Consider the following 15,575-nt stretch of genomic DNA (forward strand, 5'->3'; position numbering starts at 1 on the left):
GTGTCAACACGAGAGTAATGTGTCTGGATGGGGCTTTAGAAATCATTAAATTTTTATGAAACCAATGCAACTCTCAAGCTCAGCACGACGAAGGAAGAGGAATTAGACATGAATTATTCCGAGTATAAGGATGAAAGAGCGGAGGAACTCTTTGTAACCAGTGTTTCAGTAAAACATAATGATGTCATATTGTTATTATATTGTCCAAATTGTTTTTGGTAGAATTTTTTTGAGGGGGCGGTGTTATTATAAAGTCATTTTTTTATTTTGGAAAATATTATTTTATAGTGTACATAGTGGAACAAGGGAGGTGGGAAGAAATGCACAAATTAATGACTGTGTGTGTGTGTGTGTGTGGGGGGGGGGGTATCGTATCCATTATCGTATCCATTACCACTCAGGCGGTCCCACAGAAACCTCCCAGAAACGCGCATCTGACTGCAACTTGTTGACGTCTCTCTGATCTCAGTGCGGATCCCACCGGCACCGGGGAGCGCGTGCGTCTCACCGGGGGGGCTTCAACTGCCGCTGGGGAGCGGGTCACCGCGAGCTGCGTCCTGGCGCACGAGACGCGGGTCCGGCGGGGCGGCACTTTCCACACTTCTAACACGCTTCCGTGATCGTTCCTCGAGGAAAAACGCCTCTCCTGTAACGTTCGCGTCCCCCCGACGCCCTCGTGAAGTCGCCCCGGGATCAAAAACAAACCGAACCCGAGTTGCTGAAGTTGGAACAGATGAGACCACGGCTTTAAACGCTGCTCGTTGGACTAAGCTTCTGTCGAGCACACGCTGCGCTGCGCAGCAGAAACGTCTTCTCGCGCTGTCGACCGGTGCTGGAAACCGCCTCGCTCGCGGTGGAGGTGCGTAAAGGGACTCCGCCGCCGGGATAACGCGCCTGTGTGTCGGGCTGAGCAAAAATAAAGCGGAGGGAAACCACGGACGAGGAAAACACGGTGAGTCGAGCTTCACGTTCTTCTAAACAGCCTTTACGCATAAAACTGTGTGTTTGGTACCGTTACGCGCGGATCGGAGCGCAGGATGGTGTGACATTATACTCAGAGTTAATGAGAAGACATAAAATTATAACCTGTCTAATCTGTGTACTGTTACAAATATCAGAGATGAATCAGACGGGAAGTATGAGAATTCCGAAATGATTCCTAATTCAAGCGACGCATCGCCACTGGAGCCGTTCTATCCCATAATGTCCGTACCAGTGAGACCACATGACAGCAACGCTATGTCTCAAATGGACTGACGAGGTCGGAATCAGCTGCTGAGCCCCGCACTAAAACCCTGTGAGGGAAGACGAGCTTTACCGGGGCTGGGGCGCGTTAGTGCGCTGTGCCAAACTGGTTTCCAGCGGGGATTAACGCCTGAAGGAGGCTGCCTGCAAACGGGGTCGTGTTTAATGACAAAACATGGCATTCTAGATGAGGAAGGTGACGATGATGAAGATTATAGCCCATTAAACTTTCAGAATGAACCCTATACATCCAAGTTGTGATAGGGATCAAACCCAGCTTGGACACTGGTTCCCAGTAGACCAGAGTGGAGCCACTGGTGCCTGAGCTCATTAAGGTGCAGTTTTATTAAAGATGCGTGATGCTGATCCCCTCAGATGAGTGATGCGGTTTGTGGTGGACATTAATATACTAAACAATGCAATGCTTATTTGTGCACCAGAATCAGCACCTTCTGCCATTCGCTGCTGCTGCTGCTGTGGAGCGGAGCTGAGCCGCCCAAGCAGTAAGTCCATTTCTAGCAAGGAATAAAAGAAAAACCTGTCCTCTGTGCGCTGGAGCTTTTCAGAAACCCACCTCGGGCTCTCATCGCAGGGAGAGTGTTGCGTTTTTTGCCTCAAGTAGCTGACTGATGTGAGATATACTCAGCGAAATGAAAGCGAATGAACATCCCAGTGCTCTGGTGAAAAGTACTTTTTAGTGCCCCCCCACTCTCACTCCCTCTCTCACTCTGATACCTTTTCTCCTCCACCCTCTCACTCCAGCAAGCCTGCTGCTCACACACACACACACACACACACACACACACACACACACACACACACACACACACACACACAACCCGGTCTCCTCTTTCTAGACAAGGAATCGTGGATTCGGATGTTTTGTTATGAGGTGACTGTGATCTTTATTCATCTTGGGGGCGACTTCAACATAAAAATGATTTCTCCTTTGTAGCAAATCACACAGAACTATGATGTTCTGGTTTAATAATAAATGTAAATGCCACACGCGCATAAGAGAGCCGTTCTCTCTGAGCCTTTGTTTTGACAGGAGCTGATGAACTGTAGCACTTTTACTGTTCACCCAAACTTTGAGCCGTCCTCGTCGCTAACGTTGTCTTCTGCTGCACGTAGACGCCGCCTCATTCAGGACATTTCCAGCCGACAGCAGCGTAACCGGGGCACTCGCCAAAGCCCGAAGCAATCTTCCAAAAGCGTTGACAGCTTGGAATGAAAAGCCGGCGTTTGTCGACCATTATGTAAAAACACGGAGTTAAAAAATAGACTGTGCCTCGCGATCGTTATGAACCGAGTTTGTCACGAAAGGCCGGAAATCATAACGAGTGGAGTCGGGCTGTTTTGGTGCATGATGGCCCATACCCATGCAGCGCCCCCCCCCCCCCCCCCCCCCCAAACCCTAACCCGCCAAACGCCTCCATTTGAGTAAGTCACTACTTAGGAGACGCCGGCGCCACAGCAACGAACAGGAGGCGCCGGAACTGTAACGAGGAGGACGAGATGAACGCCGACGCCTCGGTCGATAAATGAGCCTGCCGCTGACACAAGGCAGCGAAGAGCTGCCAAACAGCGGAGCGACGGCCGCCTCGGAGCGGCATCGCTCGCCGTTTCCATCTCAACCGCCTCTGAAGGCAGTGATGGAGCGCGGCGGCGGCGATAATGCCGCTGCTCTGCTTCCGAGGGAGGAAACAAACAGCCGAGGGAGAAAATGGGTGTACAGTGAAAACGTGTGCTAAAGCCAGCACATCTGTTTCCTCCGACAGATGTGATGGAGACGCGCTGTCAAAGACGACAGCCGGTGTCTCGGCTCACGGCGACTGAAAACCCAGCTCCCAGGCATAAACAGCCAGTTTATCCCAACCAAGTCACCACCAGAACTGACCCGTCCTCGCGTGCTCCACCCACGAGCCTCATCGGACACAGGCCTCCGTCATTTACACTACTGTATAATCATCCTAATCCTGGGATTGAAGCCTGCAGATGAAAGTCCTGATCACAGATTGTGTCCTAGAAGCAGCAGCTTGGTCAGTATCTCACCATGAACTGCATGTTGGGAGGTGTTTCCATGACTTTACCTCATCCCAGAACCTGTCACGTGTCGACTGAAGGCTCGTGTGCCCGTCACTCCGCATTTAAAGTCCCAGCGTTTGCTTCTACATATTCATAAGGCGCCATGTACATAAACTAAAGTCCTCAAGTGGTGTTTTTCCACCGAGGGAGCAGCCGAACTGTAGATTCCACAGATGCAGCAGGTTGCGTTTAATATGCAGAATCCAGCTGAGCCGATTGGAGTTGAATTAGTTATGGAGAGTTTTTAAATTGTAGTCATGTCTCCCTCTGCCTTTTTTTTAACCACATTAGCACATCACAGTGAGGCTTCACACACTCCAGCATTTTTTGGAGACTTAGAATTTAGGCAAGGCTTTGAACGGGGAGTTGTTAGGTTTTAATTGACAGCACCGTTTCTCCGGTCCAAACGTCCAGATGTCAGAGTTTCTGCTCTTATTTTACTCATTAAATGGACCTTCACACGTTTTCTGCCGTTCCGTTCGGATCCATCCGGTTCAATTGCCAAAACAAATCAATGCATCTCCTCCACATATGCCACAGTTGTCACACAGAGTTTGTGTTAGTCCGCTCGTTCTCAGCTAGTTCTCATCCGCTCATTGAAAAACTGCACTCTACAGTGCGAATAAATGCACCTGCACAGGATCCGGTCAACCCTCGCTCAATGCCTCGCTGCAGCCTTTCCTCCTCGCCTCATGCACAGAGCTGCAGGGCTCAGTCGTTTGTTCCCCTCCGTGCTCATCCTCAGCCATGTGGATCTTAGTTCTGTTCAAAGGGAAGGGGGATAATAAGCCTGACGGATGTGTGCGTCTGTAGATGTTGTGACCGCGCGTTAATCAGCCTCCGGCAGCTGCGTTAACAGCGACATGTTGTCTGCAGTGGCTTCCCTCCTGTTGGTCTGTCCGGCTGTTAGGTGAAGCCGGTCGCCCCCTCCTCCTCAGCCTCATGCACGGCTCTGCTCCCTCCCTTTTGAAAATATCTGGGCTCTAAGGGATCAGACGGTGTCCGGGTGCGTGGGTCCCATTGAAAAGACATCTTAAAGGCCAATTTTCCACATAAAGGTCATTGAGCTGCAGCGATTGATACATTCTGTACTTTATGTAAATGACTGTGTGTTCGATATTTTTAGCTGCGTTTAGTTTTTATTATGGTCTTTGTTCTGTCAGTGCAGGACAGCGAAACCTCTAACATGCCTCCATGTCTCTTGCCAAGCGTCCACCGCGGTCTCCTGGATGGATCATCGTTTGGCGTAATTCAGCGCCACTTCACTTTTATGACTCACCCACATAGAAGATAAAGATAAAAGCACTTGTGCTCATCATCGTACACTGATATCAATCCCAGCTATATTTATTTGTGTCCTTTTGCTTTGGCTCTGGTGTGAGTGGTCACGTTGATGGTAATAGATGGAGGACCCGCCCCTCAGCCGATCACAATCATTCAAAGTCCTAAGGAGCTTGTTGTTTAGTGGCCGAGCCTCATGTTTGCATGTTCTCACCTCGTCCAGCGTTTCTCTCTGTCTCCTCTTCTTTCCTCTTCCATCTAACTCTGCACACGGTCTATTGTTACAGATCCCTGGATCTCTGCACCGGCTTCTAACAGACCCACTCTGCTGAAGGGCCTCTCAGGTGTCCTAGATTTGTTCTGGACTTGTTCCACTTTCAAAGAGTCGTGTGCCGGCGTGTCTCTGCAGCGAGAGGCTGGATCGCAGTTTCAAAAATCACACCATGTCACCGACAACCACGTAACACGGCGGCGGATGTTCATTAACAGAGGAATAAACGGTTTAATTGTCTCGTTTCAACGATTTGTTTCACTCATATCCTGTTGCAGGAGCGCTGGGATTATCCTCCTCAGCCCTTCAAAGCCCTCAGGTCCGTCTCTGCGCCTCTCATTAACTTCACTCCCTTTACACCTTCTCCGCAGTTCGTCGCTCATTAGCCGCCGCGCTGCTCGGCCGCCACCAGCGTCGACCTGTGGCGCCTCTTCATCCTGCGAGGATGAGGTGTGCGGCGTGTTTATTCCACGGCCGTTAGATGTTCCGAAAGCATTACTTCCAGCTTCGCGCTGTAATAAAGTGTCAAACAAGTGATTGTCAGCCCCACACAAACAATGTGAATTCACTTCTTCCTGTAGAAATGTATTTCTATTACTACTATAATTTACTGAGCCTTTTCTGAAAAGATTAATTATAAAAATTAAGTCATTAAGAGGAATGAAATAATTGAACAAGTGTATCTCAGTCTGAAAGCAAATGTGTTCATGGCTTTGGCTGCAAGGTGAGGTAATACTTGAAGGCAACTGCAGTGATGATCTTGTATTTATCAACATTCAGAGATGCTAGTTTACTGTATGGAGCAATCTTCCAACACGAGCTGAAGTTGAGCTGATCGCTCTCAGCATGCAAAGCTCCAGATTTTCCTCCTGTTTTATCCAAACACTCCATCCTATCCTGTCGACCGCACGGAGCATCCCTCCCCCTCCCACCTGTGGCTTCTCGCCGGCCTCCTGGGTTCACATGGGACGACCGGCAAACAGGCTGCTGCACACGCCGTAGCATCTGATTGGATTTGGCCCAGGCAGGAAATGAGCGAGAGCAAATGGGCTTGGATGCCGTGGGAGCCCTCCTGCTCGTGTGTCAGACCCACACGGCCACGTTTGAATGCTTCGTACCCTGACTTTGGCTGCTGTTGACCTCGCTTATCGTGTCTTTTCCCGTTATGTGAGGGCATAATGCAATTTGACCCTACTGTGCTGAACCATCCCACGCTGCATCAGATCCTTATTCTCTAGACCAGATGCAGATTTCACACAAACCGTACACAGCCAATTTTAGGCGAGGCCTGTCCTTAATTGAAAATCTTTTCCTCTCATTCGTTCATTAGGAATCTCATTATCTCATTGTGCTGTAAACCAGACCCTTAGGAGATAATCCTCGTCCTTGACTTGATGTGTACACAGATAGGATGCTCGGCCATCAAACATGCTACTGTACGTGGGTGTGTGTGTGTGTGTGTGTGTGTGTGTGTGTGCGTGTGTGTGTGTAGAGTTGGGGGTTGGGGCTCGATCGCACCACAAACATATTACAACATAGCAGCTTTAAGTAGAAGGAAGCGAATGAATGAGTGACTGCTGTCCACATCAATCTTCCTGGTTGGATCAGTGCGTGGTGCATTAAATAGACTGTCCTCCTGTGAAACGCGACCTTTTAGATGGGTTGTAACAGCAGCCAGAAGACATTAAGTCACACCTCCTCCTGTGTAGTGGCTGATGTCAACGCTGCACAGCCATCAAGCACCAGCGCTATGAACGCTTGGCCTCGAAGGGACCGCGCTTTTCTACCAGACGCCGTCCAGCGTTTTCCTGCACTCATTGATATTTTGTTGTTGAATGATTCTGCTCCTGTTGCAGCATCATTATAATTCATGCGCTGCAGTGCTGGTGGGCTGAGCTCTGTACCAGCATCTGTTTGTGTGGCTGTCGAGCACACTTGCCTGGGTCGGCACTGTCTCTTCGCTAGTTATCATATGGTTCTCTATAACTAACGCCTACTGAGTTTGAAAACTAACAACAGGACATCGTAGGGCCACCGTGACGTGACCTTTGACCCCCGGATTTCAGCCTGGTGGAATCTTGTGCCACATTTGTGCTTCGAGCACAGCTGGACTCAGGATTTCACACTGAGACGTGAATGAATGTGCTGACACGACGTGGGATTAAATGGACTCGTCTCTAACTGTTTTATGGACATTTCGTGCGGACGTTAAGGTTTAGAGAGGTTTAAATCCTGCTGACTTGGACTTTCAAAATCTATCGAATGGATCTTACTTTACGATCAGATTCATTGCCAGTACTTTGATTTCCCGCTGAGAGCAAACCCCGCACACTTGGTCCCAAGCGAATCAATAGTGATTTTGCTGCGTCTGCTAATGAAGCAGACGAGACAGTTTTCATCTACTATTTATTCTGTGTATTTACTGTCGCGGCCGAAGCGCAGCGGTGCCTCTCGGGAGCCCGTCTGCCAATCAACACTTCAGTTAATGGAGCCGATTCGCAGTGTTGTATCAGGAACAAATGTGGAATTGCAAATCCGCCCCGACGCCTGTGATGTGTCGGCAGAAGGATGTGTGAAGTGTGAAAAGCAAACATTAGTAATTACTGCAGCAAGCGCCGTGGTTTGTTTTTTTAGCAGCTTTGTTTCCTAATGTTCCAACGCCGACCTTTCAGAGCTCGGCGAGGTACTGTTTAAAATATGAAGTGTTCCCAAGCAAACAATTAAGAAGCACAAGGATCCTGTTCCAATAAGCAAAACTCAGCAAAGTAATTTCTCCGGCTAATCTTATTGATATTGTAAAGCTCTCGTGTGCGCCGTGGCCTTAGGTTTGTGTAAAACGTGAGACTTTACACAATAAATAAATAAAATAAGAACATTTATTTAAATAAATAAAGACTCACTTTCTGTTGGTGCTTATCAGTATTTGCTTTGTGGGCTGTGAGCCGGCGTCGTAACCAAATAATGGGTGAACAGAGTCCACTAAACCTTTCACTTACTGTAGGTTCAGCCAGTGTTCATGCTGCAGCCGTTCAATAACGCATAGCAAATGCAAACTGTAGATTGAGGTGTGAGGGAGCCTCACGCTTACTGAGATGGATCTGATAAGAAAATATGCAAGGCAGCAGAGTGACAGGTGAAACTCATTACCACACGGCAAAGCTACGGAAATGAGACTTTCAGAGTAAAATAACCCAACTGTAATGCCACAAGCGTAAGTGTGGTTGGGATTAACACGGAATACTTAACAAAAGCTTCTCTAGATTTCATTGTCCGCCAACGAGCCTGGTGGCAGAAGGTGTGGGCGTTTAGTCTGTGTATGGAGTTACAGTATAATGCTCTGTTCCCAGGTTGAGGTTGAGTCTACAGATAGATAGTGTCTGTGTGTGTGTGTGTGTGTGTGTGTGTGTGTGTGTGTGTGTGTGTGTGTGTGTGTGTGTGTGTGTGTGTGTGTGTGTCCTTGTGGTTACATTGGAGTGGGGCCCAAAATCCTTTTTTTTCTACCAAAGTGGGGCCCTATGGTCAACTCTCAAGGCCTTTTTGAGGGTCAAGATCTGATTTTAGGGCTGTGTGTGTGTGTGTGTGTGTGTGTGTGTGTGTGTGTGTGTGTGTGTGTGTGTGTGTGTGTGTGGGTCTAACTAAACAAACCATTCCTCCCTCTCTTCCGTCTCTCCTAGGATGAAGATGCTGCGGAGGAAGCTTGATGAAAACCCAGCAAAGATGACGACATGCTGGCGTGGACGTCTACATAAGCCGCCACTTGGATATTGATTGGGAGGCGACGAGCCGACGTGTAGCTGTCGTCCTCCTGAGTGAACAGGACGCCCCATTAAATCCACCAGAGCATTTGACAGGGACGGTATGAGGGCCTTGGTGTCAGCTGTGGAGGCTGGAGATGACATAAGAGAGAAAGTGGAGCGCGTCTGAATACAAACTAGGAGCTCCATCATTGCAGAGAATCCATATTAGAGATGTACAATGGATGAATGAGTTGAGTTGGACTGCAGGGGCATATTCTGAACTGAACTCCTCCCGTTAGCTGTTTTCTGGAGCATCATATGAAATCATTGTGATACACAGGACGACCAGTGAGGGACGATGAGCGGAGGATGAGGAGCGGCCATTTGTGTTTTCCCAGCGGCGCGTCCCAACGCCTCCGTCTCGCGAGGCCGGTCTGATCCCGGGCGACCGGCGCGGCGGCGAGATGGCGCTGGACAACAGCTCGCTGCACTACCTCGCCTACGGCAACGCCACGGAGGCGCCCAACGGCACGGCGGCGCCGCCCTGGAGCCGGGCCGCGCTCCTCGGCCTGCAGGTGTCCCTGTCGGCGCTGCTGGCCGCCGTCACCCTGGCGACGGTGCTCTCCAACGCCTTCGTCATCGCCACCATCTTCCTGACCCGGAAGCTGCACACGCCGGCCAACTTCCTCATCGGCTCGCTCGCCGTCACCGACCTGCTCGTGTCCATCCTGGTGATGCCCATCAGCATCGTCTACACCGTCAGCAAGACGTGGTCGCTGGGGCAGATCGTCTGCGACGTCTGGCTCTCGTCCGACATCACCTTCTGCACCGCCTCCATCCTGCACCTGTGCGTGATCGCGCTGGACCGCTACTGGGCCATCACGGACGCGCTGGGCTACTCCAAGCGCCGCACCATGCGCCGGGCCGGGGTCATGGTCGGCGTGGTGTGGGTCATCTCCATATCCATCTCCATGCCGCCGCTTTTCTGGCGGCAGGCGAAGGCTCACGAGGAGCTGACGGCGTGCATGGTGAATACAGACCAGATCTCGTACACCCTCTACTCCACCTTCGGCGCCTTCTACGTTCCCACGGTGCTTCTCATCATCCTCTATGGGCGGATTTACGTGGCCGCCCGCTCCCGCATCTTCAAGACGCCGTCGTCCTCCGGGAAGCGCTTCACCACAGCGCAGCTCATCCAGACCTCCGCCGGCTCCTCGCTCTGTTCCCTTAACTCCGCCTCCAACCAGGAAGTGCACCTCCACTCTGGCGGCGGCTCGCCGCTCTTCGTGAACAGCGTGAAGGTGAAGCTGGCCGACAGCGTGCTGGAGCGGAAGCGGCTGTGCGCGGCGCGCGAGAGGAAGGCCACCAAGACGCTGGGCATCATCCTGGGCGCCTTCATCGTCTGCTGGCTGCCGTTCTTCGTGGGCACGCTGGTCATGGCCATATGCAAAACGTGCTGGTTCGACCCGGTGCTGTTCGACGTGTTCACCTGGCTGGGCTACCTGAACTCGCTCATCAACCCCGTGATCTACACCGTGTTCAACGACGAGTTCAAGCAGGCGTTCCAGAAACTCATGAAACTCAGACGATGCTCGTGAAAAAACGGTGGATTAAAATGGACTGAAAACACAGAAAATAACAATAGTAGTAATAATAATAATCATATTAAAGATGATTATCGTACTTTAAGTGTTCCATCATGTAAACACATGCTGTAAACCTTCTTTTTCTACATTAAACTGCTCTGTGCCATAGCTCCTTAGATAACTGCAGTATATCCATCAGACTAGACGGTTGCATGCATGTGAAAGGAAAAAACTCCACAAATGACTCAAATACAACAAAAAGGTTCAAGCCAGTTTCATTTCATTGGGACCTTGTTAATATTTGTCCCAGCAAACGCTGAAACATGAATTGGTGTAAGTGCTGTTTGTAATTGTGTGGATCAGACTCGGCGAGTGGAGTTAATCCGCCGGAGATGAAAAGCCATGAAATCCATGTTGTCAGAATCTGTGTCCTGCTGTGTTCTCCTGATTCTGTGAGTCTCTGTGTCGCAGTGAAGTAGTAAAAACTACAAACTCCACATATTCATGAAACTGTCTGTCTGCGGTTACTTTGGTTGGTGCACACGATGTGTTAATACAACGTTCAACACCTCAGCAACGCTTGGGCGACGGCGGCCGAGAGGACGGGTGTAAGTTTGCTCCTCTGGTAATGTGTTCGTGTCTGACAGCTGCAGCGTCGCGTCACCAGATGCAATAAGGATGGAGTCGCTTAAATAAAGAACACGAGTCCCAAAAATACACTGTGAACGTGATGAGGACAGAAAAGCTGAAGTGACGATTTATGGAAAGGCTTGTCCAACATTGAGTAGTAGATGAGGAGGAGAGGGATGAACGTCTGTGTAGACTCACTACATTTGGGTTTTTTTTACATTACAGTTAACAATAATAAATCAATACAGGTTCTGATTAAATATGTATCTAAGGCATAAAGGGACTCTGGCCACAGGAGGTTAAATCAGGTTACACTCGTCTCTCCCCATCGAATAAAACCCAGAATGTCCAAGCTTAGAAAGGAGTTCTGTCACTCCACGTCAGCCCACAAAGAAGTGATTTCAGAAAATGTACCGTTGTCTCATGCACTGAAAGCAAAAGGTCAGAATAACCTCATGGGACGACGACTGTCGAGTCACGTAGGGGAAACACAAAGGGGAGCGGACGGAGACAAGCCTGCAGACGGAGCTTGAACGGCTTCAAGCTCGAAGATGATAAAACACATAGTGTAGATTCTGTGGTCGCATATCGGCTGCTTTGCTTTAAAGCTGCATGAGGTCTGTGGCTGTCACACACACACACACACACACACACACACACACACACACACACACACACACACACACACACACACACACACACACACGTCCACACCCTCTCCACAGCAACAGTTTGACGATGTCCTGGTGTCTGCATCACAGGGACGAGCAGCAGAACAGCAACAGGCTGCGCAACAGATCAGAGCGACTCCGCGTCTCACAAACGTCTCCCTCGATCTGGAATTCTGTTAGATGCCCACGCACGGAACAGTCGTTTCCACGTTCAGCGTGACGGATCAAAGAGAGAGTGGTGCTCGTTTCATCATCATCATCATCATCATTATCATCATCATCATCATCACCGTGCGTGCACGCGTGGACAGGAGGCCTCACACGCTGCAGCCCACATTCACATCCACATTCAGGCTGAATCAGGTCTCTAAAGCCTCCACTTGGCCAGAATCGCTCAAATCGCCTCTGTTGAAAGTCACAGGGAGCCTGCGGACCTGAAAATGAAGAAAAGCAGCCGTTACCCAGATGAATGCTGCCCGCGTGTGTTAATAGTGATCGGCTGTACGCAGCCAACAGTGTTTCCCACACACGCACAGGGTTCATGGTTTATGTATGAAGCCAGGGCTCCAGGAGGCCATAAAAATATTTGTTTAAAACATGTATGAGCTTCAAAAACTTATTTTTTTCTGAAGACCTCTGCGCTTTGCCACCGTTTCAATCGGAGTTTCTCCCCGAGTACCAGGGTTCATCTCCGCGTCTGGAAGGCGTCGTCTGTGCCGCGGCGCCCGGATGCAGGAACTCGGCCGTAGAAGCCAGAGACGCAGGGCTGGGTACGAAATCCTGAGAGCTGCAGTCGTGCTTCAAAGCGCTGAGCATTTGCTGAGTCCACAAGAAGCTACAGAGCCGACCGGAGGTTAACCAAGAGCAGAAGGAAGTCGGAGGAAAGAGCCCGGCGAAGACGGAACGAGGGAGCGGGTTGGTTTGTAAATAATAATACTAAAACTCGCCTCTGTTGACTCAGCCAAGAGCCAACGCAAGTGGGGAGCTGGTGACGGGCTGGTCTACATTCATTTGACACTTTGATCCTCCCACATGCAGGAGAACACGAGAACATGATGATGACGACGGTCCATTCCCTGACGAGTCATCTGATCAACGTTGTGCCTTTTTCCACCTGTGTCTGGATTAAAACCCTCTCTACTCGTTGTCTCCAAAATGGCCAGAGAGCTGCACAAGGACCTTAATCTGTGCTCCACAGTACAACAATCTGCCAGCTTTCACTGCCTAATGAAGCTGATATGCTGAAATATGGAAGGGGGGGGGGTTAATGGCATTAGCTTCACTCCTACAAGCATAAAGTGCCTGGTTCTGTGGTGTTTGCTGAGAGGTTTCATCTCTTCTAGTCAATTTTCATATTGATGCTTTTCTGCGCTAATACCAAAACGTTCGGGGTCCGTTAACAGTCACTTTGCACCTGTGAAATGGCTTCGATCAGGGCCGCAAACTGTGCGGACGATATTCCGAAGGAGCGTTGGTCCCCGCTCTGCTGAACGAGCCCACGCCGGCACCCTTTGATACGAGCACTCGCACCATTATGGCCGTGTGTTCTCAAGAACAAAGACCAGTAATCGGCTGCAATTCCGCCCTTCTTCACTGAGGACTCGGAGGTGCATGACGTCTGTGGGAGCTCGGCTCAGGCTTTTCATGTCTTGATGTCGCTATTGTGAAGTCAGACGCCCAAGAGCTTGAGGACGACGAGTGTTTGCATGTCAGCAGAGTGAGACCAGGAGTTAGATGTCTGAATGTTATTTATGGGAAGGTGACTCAAAACAAACGCACTAGCAGATGGAGCAGTTCCATTAAGAAGGATTACAACTTATAATCACATCAGAAGGTTCTGTCGTAAACAACTCTGCCCAAAACTGAAGTTGCCCCAAAGATGCGGTGGATAATGTCAACATGAAGCCTGCACGCTAAAGGTCGGGGTATTGAGGGCGACTAAAGGTCCCCGTAGCATTTCAGTCCCGAACACGTAGCAGGCAAAGCATGCGCTGCAGAGGCTGGACGGTGGCTATTGACTGTACAGAGCCTCGCAGCTGCCATAACAACACACAACGAGCCTCAGCGCTCGTCCACGCACACGGGAGCCGCGCTGATGCATCACAATAGCTGCCATAACAACGCACAAGAGCGTTAATCATGCCGAGATGCTCCTGGATCCAGGATTTTAAGGTTATGAGAGGAGTAGTTGGGGGGGGGGGGGGGGGGGGGGGGGGGGGGGTTAGTCAGTGATATATGTAGTTTAGAGCAGGTGAACCAAAGTTGAACCCTGTTGGAATGAAGCATGGCAAACCTCAGATCATGCATTCAGTGGTGTGTTTTCTATCAGCCCAGCACTGAGCCAAGGCACAAATATATATATATATATATATATATATATATATATATATATATATATATATATATATGTATATATATATATATATATATATATATATTTAATTAAGGCCTGTGACCACGGGCCAGATGCGGCAGGAAACGGGACGTGGCCGGGAGAAGGGGAGTCAGAGCAGGTGTTGATGGGAGTGCGCGGCCTCCGAGGGGTGAGGATGGAGACGGAGACCACCACACACAGAAGAACGCCTTGGACTGATCTAAAAGGCTCTGAGCACGAATTACCAAAACCCTCATTAGCAACCTAGCACTCCCCCACACAGCAACATGCACTTATGCAATTACTCATTGGCAGGTGATGGATGCTGTGTTATTATTCCACAGCTGACGCCGTCGTCCCTCTCATCTCAGAACAAAGCGAAGCCGGATCTCTTGTGTCGCTCTCGGGGCCCGGCGCCAAATCGTCTCCTTCAGTGGGGAGTTTGAAGCCTCCATGCGAGGATGGCTCCCCTGCAGACGCGGCGCCGTCCGTCCCGCTGCAGCGGGTCGAGTGCATTTATAGGTCGAGCTGGATGGTATCTGACTGGAGGCACGAGCGCGGCCTTTTATCGAGGTGGAGGGAGCGGCCGCGCTGTCAACCCCCGTCTCCGTCTGCAGCCGCCTGCTTCCTCCAGATTAGTCCGGGCGGCTGGCTCGTTTTCTGACCCCAGCGCCTCACCAGCGGAGGGGAACTGAGCTGCGGCTGAGGGGGGGGGGGCGGCTGGAGGAAAGGGCCCTGTGAGATAGTCCAAGGTGCAGAAGAGAGGAGCCAGAGAAGAAAGCCTGCCTTCAATTCACTTTATCTGCGATAAAATGCAGCGTACGGAGGCAACGCTTTCCAAAACTATAGACGTGCTTTGCTTTATTGCTAATACAACAATGCTGTTAGGCGGAATGCACTAATTAATAATGCATCCAGGGTTATCATAGGAAACCAACATCCTCATCCTCACACACAATGTCTCAGATTTACATCAGCTGAACACAACACAAGTCAGTGTGGACACAATGTTTTTGACCCACTTGTTCTGACGTGATGATCCAAGCATCCTCGTGGCTCCTGCTGTTCCTCTGCGTCGCCTTTGCGTGCACTGACTGACAGCGATGACAAACGAGAAAAGGGAAAAAGTTCTGACCACACAAAGAGCATCGGTTGCGTGTTTGACGCGTGTCGCTTGCAGACTCTCGCCCGACACATGCAGTACTTCGAGTCCATCCCAGCAGCAGGACTCTGCTCTGCTGCAGGGACCTGAAGGCGCCTCTGTCTGTCTCCCTCACGTCAAACCAGGACCGGCTAACTAGACGAGGTGACGGCCGCACCGTCGATGCCCTCCAGCAGGAAGTGACGGTCACAAACAGCTGACAGCAGGTAACTTACTGCCGGGACAGTTCACCCGACCCTGCGCACAATATACTGTACAGTAATTGGGCCTCGTCAGGGGGATGATGTTATGTTTGAGAGCGTGTGGGTGCAGATGGCTTCATTAGAGACACATTTCCAGAGGTTACACAATAATAATAATAATAATAATAATAATAATAATAATAATAATAATAATAATAATAATAATAATAATAATAATAATAATAATAATAATCCTGATTTCGGATTCGACTCAAATACAGATATGATGTTTTACGAGCTATATTTTGCTTTAACTGTTTGACTGGAGTGTCACATCTTCAAAGCCCG

The 15,575-nt window shown here is 50.0% G+C and overlaps 1 protein-coding gene across 1 annotated transcript; it reads left to right on the forward strand.

Annotated features, from left to right (window-relative positions):
- The first annotated feature begins 393 nt into the window (after nt 1-393).
- On the forward strand, nt 394-10,718 carry htr1d (5-hydroxytryptamine (serotonin) receptor 1D, G protein-coupled). The gene is made up of 3 exons (XM_029139681.3): nt 394-952; nt 8,560-8,872; nt 8,963-10,718. Exon 3 carries the CDS (start codon nt 9,087-9,089, stop codon nt 10,218-10,220), a length of 1,134 nt encoding a protein of 377 aa, XP_028995514.1. The 5' UTR covers nt 394-952; nt 8,560-8,872; nt 8,963-9,086; the 3' UTR covers nt 10,221-10,718.
- Nucleotides 10,719-15,575: the final 4,857 nt, after the last annotated feature.

The sequence above is a fragment of the Betta splendens genome, chromosome 22 (genome assembly GCF_900634795.4).
Source record: "Betta splendens chromosome 22, fBetSpl5.4, whole genome shotgun sequence".
Lineage (NCBI taxonomy): Eukaryota > Metazoa > Chordata > Actinopteri > Anabantiformes > Osphronemidae > Betta > Betta splendens.

Excerpts from the sequence above, each read along its gene's own strand:
- htr1d (XM_029139681.3), top strand. The coding sequence starts at position 9,087 with ATGGCGCTGGACAACAGCTCGCTGCACTACCTCGCCTACGGCAACGCC.